The 7500-nt window shown below is 38.5% G+C and overlaps 2 protein-coding genes across 2 annotated transcripts in view; one reads left to right on the top strand and one right to left on the bottom strand.

The window, feature by feature from the left end:
- LOC125036722 (basic salivary proline-rich protein 2-like) overlaps window positions 1–4084 on the top strand; it is a 57536-nt gene extending 53452 nt beyond the window's left edge. Inside the window, exons 2-3 of the mRNA XM_047629557.1 lie at window positions 2734–3423; window positions 3709–4084. Of these exons, the coding sequence (XP_047485513.1) occupies window positions 2734–3423; window positions 3709–3782 (764 nt within the window). The 3' untranslated portion in view covers window positions 3783–4084. The remainder of the gene's footprint in view (window positions 1–2733; window positions 3424–3708) is intronic.
- A 1506-nt stretch (window positions 4085–5590) lies between these two features.
- The window catches only part of LOC125036708, a 4478-nt gene continuing 2568 nt past the window's right edge, over window positions 5591–7500 (bottom strand). Inside the window, exons 3-5 of the mRNA XM_047629531.1 lie at window positions 7330–7466; window positions 6753–6924; window positions 5591–5971 (exon numbers count right to left, since the gene is read on the bottom strand). Coding sequence (XP_047485487.1) covers window positions 5948–5971; window positions 6753–6924; window positions 7330–7466 — 333 coding nt within the window. The 3' untranslated portion in view covers window positions 5591–5947. The remainder of the gene's footprint in view (window positions 5972–6752; window positions 6925–7329; window positions 7467–7500) is intronic.

Raw genomic sequence — 7500 nt, 5'->3', positions numbered from 1 at the left:
TCGCATACAGACATACATACACGCCAACAGAGATTGGTAGATAGATTGATAGATAGACAAGTTGATGGATATGCTTTCTTATTTTCTCTCGTTTCCTTTTTTTTTTTTTTTTTTTTTTTTTTTTTGCAATGTATGTGTATATAGTATAGAACAAGCAGATGCATATATATATATGAACATACGCAAAGATTTAATTTGATTACACTGGTCATAATCAGAGGAGATATGCATTATTCACAAAACGATATAAAACAAAAATACTCAAAAATATAAATAAATAATAAAAACATTAAAACAAACACTGTTTCATTACTCACTTAGAGATAATGACAATTTTCCTTTTCTATAATAGTCACGTTGTCCTCGGTCATTTTCTGTTGAATCTTTTCTGCGAGCAAAAATATTCAATTTCGCGAGAATTCCTAAGTCTAGGAAGGACTTATGATCAACAATTATTCATTTGAGATTAATGATTATCTGTAAATAGTGAGAAAGGTTAGCATATTCAATTTATATCTGTAAGTTTACATCTAGGTTAATATTACGTTCAATACCGGAGCTTTGTTTATTTTAGGAAGCCAACACATTATCTTTTATGAGTTTAATAATGCAGAATGGTTAATATATATTGCTCTTGTTATTACCAGCTCCCTCTTTCAGCTTAAACTAATGCATAGTGGTGAATTATTCCCATGAATCGTTATGATTTTAAACCTCTCGTGTTTTTTTTTTTGTTTTTTTTAACCCATTGACGACGCAAAATTATTAACATGAACTAACTTCATTTAACCCCGTTTCCCTCGTCTTTCATCATTAAACGCGGTAAAATTATAATTAAAAGAAAAAATCATTGTTATTTAACCATCTCCTTCACTCTGACCCTTCAAACACTAAAACAAAACAAAAAATAATAATAATAATAATTAAAACTAATTACCACAATTATTAATTATTTCACACCAAAATTTCCGGCCAGAGTGAAAATCCTTCTCCGGCGTTCGAACATACCAATCCAACCTTCCCGGGGGTACATATAATCACATAATCACAACGATGATGGACCTTTCTTGAAATATTCATACCCTCATCTACAAAGACACGAATATTTCCTGATATTAATTACCTGAAAAGGTATTCCCCGAGGTTGCCTGCGGTTGCCATGCGTGTCGGATAAGAAGGGTTTCGAACGGGTTGGTGATAGGTGCATGATCCTCTCTCGTGGGATCGAAACCCCTTTTCCAGATTGTCCTTGACCTGAAGAGCAAACTTTCTGGTGTTTATAGTTTCGCCGGGAGAACGTTTATTTATTATTATTATTATTATTATTATTATTATTATTATTATTATCATTATTCTTTTTTTTTAGTGTATGTGATGTGGGATATATAATTATTATATAAGGGAGGAGATTATATATTGGAATTTCGCGATGATTGTCTTATTATCGTGTTATTTTGTTATTTTTCCCTTTCTTTCCTTTTTTCCTTTCTCCTCATTCTCATCTTCCTCTCATTCTTGCTTCTTTCTCATTCTTCTGGTTTTCTTATCCTTAGTGTTGTTATTCTTTCTTTTTCTCTAAATCTTCTTTACGTATTCTCCCTCTCTTTTTTATTTCTATTTCTTCTTATTTTATTTATTTTTTACTTTCATTATTCTCGTATTTCTACTTCTTGCTCTCCTTTTTTCATTTTATTTCTTCTTCTTTTTCCGCTTTATTTTTTTCCCTTTGCTCTCCTTGGTTTCCCTCTATTTCTTCTTCTCCCTCTTGATTTTCTACTTCTATTTCCTCATCTTTTTCTTCTTCTTCTCCTTATTCTTTTTCTTCCCTCGTTTTAATTTCTTATATTTTTCTTTTTTTATCGATCTTTTGCTATTGTATCCCTTCTTTTTCATATATCCATTTCATTCATATCCTATTATTTTTCTGACTGTACATAAATTAAGTTTATATACAACAAAAAATTAAAACTCGAGACTTACGAAAGATAACGAGGATTAACCTGATATTGATAATAACGACGACGATGGTGACGAAAGTAGTGACACTAATGATGATGAAAATAACAGTAATTCTAATTACAATGAGAATGAATACTGAAGTAATCAGATTACTCTATACAGAAACCACAGTCCCTGATTTTGAATAGGCACGTTTCCCGCACTTGGTTGCCTCCCCTCCCCCCATACCCCACCCGCCTGAATAAAAAGTCCCCAATTCGAATAGAATCGTCAACACTTACGTACTAAAACAATAATAAAAACAAATATCATCCTCTCATATCTCGTACCATACATACCTTTGTCTCCACTGAGCGTTGCTGTATCCATCACTGAATTAATATTTATGTTATTGTCCGCCGCCCACGTGCCGATGGGCTTGATGACACACGCGAGATGGCGGAAGAGTAATCTGTCGTTATTATGTATAGATTATAGGTATTGTTTGTGTGTGTGTATGTTTGTAAGAAGGGTAATGGTTATGCTGATTATAATAATAAACAATAATTGACAACAACAGCAAAAGAACAACAATATGCGTGTTAATAACAATAGTAGTACTGATAATGATGGTGATGGCAATAATTGCAATGATAATGATAATAATAGTAATAATGATGATAATATGATAATAGTACAATGATAATGATAATAATAATGATAATTATCCTTTTCTCATACCATTAATCAACCCCACCGCCCTTCGCTCCTTCCACTAACCCGCTGTCCCCGCAGGCGGCGCGGCGCAGCGCACGGGCGGCCTCCTCAAGCCCAGCGGCGACCGGCCCATCGGCGTCACGCCGCCCTCGGGCAACGGCAACCGCGTCGACAACACCCGCCCCCTCCTGCAGCCCTTCAACGGCAACGTCTACAACTCGCACTCGAGCAGCAGCAAGCGGCCTCCGCCGGGGGCCGACCTGGGTCCCTCCCAGGGCTCCTTCGCGAGCTCCTTCCAGGAGTACCCGCAGGGCTCGTTCCAGGGGCCGCCGTCGCCGCAGGGGCAGGGCCACTCCTTCCAGTTCCAGAGCACAGGCATCAGCGGCTCGGGCGGCGTCACCAAGACGCCCTCGGGGGTCGAGGTCGGCGGCTCGAGGGACAAGTCGCCTCCCGTCGCCGGATTCACGAACGCGGCGCAGGGCGCTTCCTCGGGCGGCAGGCCTTCCTCAGGAGGCGCCTCGTCGGGGGGGCTCCCGCCGCCCGACGGGCCGCCCTCCGACTCCGCCCTCGCCTCGTCCTCGGCCGCCGCAGGGAACCCGCCCAAGAACGGCAACAAGGGGGAGGCCAACCTGAGCCTGGGAGGCTTCGGCGGCGCCTTCGGGCTGGGCGGCAAGGACAAGGTCAGCGCGGCGGCGCAGGAGGCTTCCGACCCCAGCCAGGACGGCGACAAGAAGCCCTCGAACCCTTCGTCGCGAGGGAAGAACACAGGTACGAGAACCTCCTGCAGTTCCTTCGCCTTTTTTGGTCTCGTTATTCTCCCCGCCTTTTAGGTCGTCTCGCCCGAGCTAAGACCCTGACGCATAGCCGGCGAGACGGAGACGGACGGCCGCGCAAATACCTTCGAGAGGCAGACTTACACCTGCAAATATGTGCGTGTGATTTAACTGATTATTCCATCTCCCGACGCGGCCGCGCGATTTGCACGCACGCACGGCCGTTGCTTCGAGATTACGCATACCGCCCGAGGATTAACCACTGTTTTATATATTCCAGGAAACAAACAAACATCTCCCTGGCCGACGCTGGTGCTGCTCCTGCCGGTCGCCCTGCACGCCATTCCCCGTTAGCCGGCGGTGGAGCCATTCGAGGCAGCCGATCCCGGAGCCCAAAACCCTGTGATTTGGGGACAAGGTGCTCTCGGTCCTTACTTAGAAAAAAGAAGAAATAAAAAAGAAACTAGAAAAAAGAGAGATAAAAGACATTGCATTGTATTACCCCGACATTCACGACTCATTATCATTGTTAATCCAGAGTAGGTTACTGGAAATATTTTTCGGAGATAGTATTAAAAGTAAATGATTAATAAAAATGATAATAATAATAAAATCAATAATAGTAATGATAATGATAATAATGATAATAATAAAAACAATAATGGTAATAATAATAAAACCAATAATAATAATAATGATAATAATAATAATAATAACAATAATAAAATAGTAATAAAGACAACAATAATAACAACAACAATAATAATAACAAATTGGTTGGAACCAACTTAAATTCAAGATTAAAAGTAACCTGAACATTGCATAGAATAAATGCTGTGTAAGATCTCTATAAAAATATTGAAAATAAATATCATTAAAAAAGCATTTAAGTAAAAAGGAAAGTATCTTTATTCTACTTTGGAAGACGAAGCCACGCCCCCCCCCCCCCCCGCCCCCCAGAATAAAGTGATATCTACCTTTCTTTTCCTTTCTTGTTCTTCTCTTTCTTTCTTTTTTTCTTTTGTTTCTTCTTTTCTTTTTCTTCTTTGTTTCTTCTTTTCTTTTTCCTCTTTGATTCATCTTTTGTTTGTTGTTTCTTCTCTTTTCTCTTTGATGTTTCTTCATTTTCTGCTTGTTTCCTTCCTGTTTTTTTGTTTTTTTTTTTCTTCTTTTCTTTGTCTCTTTCTTGCTTCCTTTTTTTTCTCTCTCTTTCTTGTTTCTTTTTTTTTATATATTTACTCTTCCTTCTCTTTCTTTCCCAAATTTCATCGATCTTAGATATATTTTCTAAAACCTTTCCATCTCCTGCGGCCGCGAGAGGCTTCTGCCGGAGGTCGAGGCGGCTCCGGAGCTTCGAGCAGCGAAAGCGAGACGGGGTTTGGGCGTCTTAGTGATGCTGTTGGTTGTGGTCTGTTCATGACACTAGTGTGTAAGATTACTCGTGAGTGTGTCTGTGTAGGTGTACACACAGACACACATACACACACACACAAATATATGTGTGTGTGTGTGTGTGTGTATGTGTGTGTGTGTGTGTGTGTGTGTGTGTGTGTGTGTGTGTGTGTGTGTGTGTGTGTGTGTGTGTGTGTGTGTGTGTGTCTGTGTGGATACGTCATGTGCTTGTGTATGTGTACGTGAGAGAGAGGAGAAAGCATTTGTTCTTACGTAGCATATACACAAGGCACGTAGATTTCAACATGAAGTGTACTTATGTTACTGTATATTTTATATAAGGTCAGTTTGGGTGAGCGTGAGCATGTGAATTATACAGAGGAAAAGTAAAAGAAACAGGTATCATTGTTTCATCACGTCGGTATCGTAAACTTTCGTTAACCAAATAGCATTAACAGGTTGCAGTATGAAACATGTTAAAAGTCCGGATAACGTCTTCATTGTATAGTGAATAGTTAACTTTATAGTGATACATAATAATCCATTCTTTGTTAAGGCTTCGAGACTGAACTGAACATAATATAATTTCTCTTTCTGTGTTGTAGAATATTTCGTTTTTTTATTGCTGCTTCATAATGGGAAAAATATGCTCTTGTAAATGGCATTAAAACTTTGGTACTTTTTACTGTAAGTGTAACTGCGAAATAAAAAGTTAGAAAGACACCGTTATTTTCTTCAGTCCTTTATTGTTTTTTTTTACACATAAAACATTGCATGATTGTACACTTAACAAATGTATACATAATATATATATCTGTTTATGGTGTTTGTGCTTATATTCATATACACTTCAGATTCTATGGGCTGACAAGAAGTAGACTATAAGTAATAATAAGTACAAACACATCTATCTATCGTTCTATATATCTATATATCTATCTATCTCTCTATATATGTATATATATGTAAATATATACACACATGTATGTGTGTATGTGTGTATATATATATATGTGTGTGTGTGTGTATGTGTGTGTGTTTGTTTGTGTGTGTGTGTGTGTGTGCGTGTACATGTTTGTGTATGTGTACATGTGTGTGTGTGTATATATATATTTGCAGGCAAGCAGTTATTCATCAACAGGCCGGAGCATCTGAAATTAGTAAATTCATCATCATACATATGTATATGTCCACACATCCACAGATATACTGTGTGTGTGTGTGTGTGTGTGTGTGTGTGTGTGTGTGTGTGTGTGTGTGTGTGTGTGTGTGTGTGTGTGTGTGTGTGTGTATATATGTGTGTGTGTGTGTGTGTGTGTATATATATGTGTGTGTGTGTGTGTGTGTGTGTGTGTGTATGTGTGTGTGTGTGTGTGTGTGTATGTGTGTGTGTGTGTGTGTGTGTGTGTGTGTGTGTGTATATATGTGTGTGTGTGTGTGTGTGTGTGTACACATACACACACACGCAAATATATATGTATATATATACATATACACATATATATTATACATATATATATACATATATATATACATATACACATATATATTATATATATAAATATATATATACATATATATAAATATATATATATACATATACACATATATATTTGTGTGTGTGTGTGTGTGTGTGTATGTATATATGTGTGTGTTTTTATTTATTCATATATTTAGACATGACACATAACCGCAAAACTGTTATTTTTTGTAAAATTAAATTTTGACAAGATTCTAACTTTTAGGTGATAAAGTATAATAATACGAGGAAAGGAAAACAAGAAAGCCATACCAGGGGAAAATTCAGGTAAGTCTATAATCCTAAAAAAAAAGGTAATGAATATAAACACATCAAAGAAAAAAACTACAAATGAAAAGAAAAAGAAAAAAAAATCCAATAACAAAATAACGACATTCTAAATCTATACTTACATTATGTAATTCAGCCATTTCTAAATCATGTGAATGTAAGCGAGCGCGGAGATAAACAATTTCCTCCTCCTTTTTCGACAAAACGCATTTCATTTCCAGGTATCTCGCTCTGGCCTCGCGCTCGCTGAGTTCCAACGCGCTCAGGTCCCGCTCGTATCTTGCCTTGAGTCTCCTGAAGAAAGAAATTATGATGAAGGAGAAGAAGAAGAAGAAAAAGGAAAAAATGAATTTCTTCGTAGGAAAAAATTTCCGTAGTATGAGTCGTGATTCAGAAAGAAACATGTTGACATGCATTTACACATGCGTATACATATAAAGACACAGAAACACACACACACAGATACACAGACAGACAGATAGATAATTAGACAGGCAGATAGATAAACAAATAGATAGGGACTGACATACTGATAAATAGCTAGACAGGCTGATAGAAAGTCAGACAAACAGAAGGAGAGGTGAACAGATAGACAGACAGCCACTTGGAACAAACACAGCGACAGACACACAGATAAACAAACAGACATAAAATGAAGACACGAAAAAAAGAAAAAAACCGTCTGAAACACCGACTCACTTCGCCCGGGATTCGAACGCGTGGTCCTCGTCTCCAGCCAATGAGTTGTGGGATTCGTGCTGGACTGCCGTTCGCTCTTTCCGAATCTGCTCTCGCCATCTTGCTTGGCCTTCCTTGATTCGTTGCTGCAGGGCACCCTACGGAGGTTGGAGAGGGGGGAGAGGGAAGGAG

This window comes from Penaeus chinensis, chromosome 21, assembly GCF_019202785.1.
Source record: "Penaeus chinensis breed Huanghai No. 1 chromosome 21, ASM1920278v2, whole genome shotgun sequence".
NCBI classification, from domain to species: domain Eukaryota; kingdom Metazoa; phylum Arthropoda; class Malacostraca; order Decapoda; family Penaeidae; genus Penaeus; species Penaeus chinensis.
Note: the sequence above shows the minus strand (reverse complement) of the source record. Positions and strands in the feature narration are given on the sequence as shown.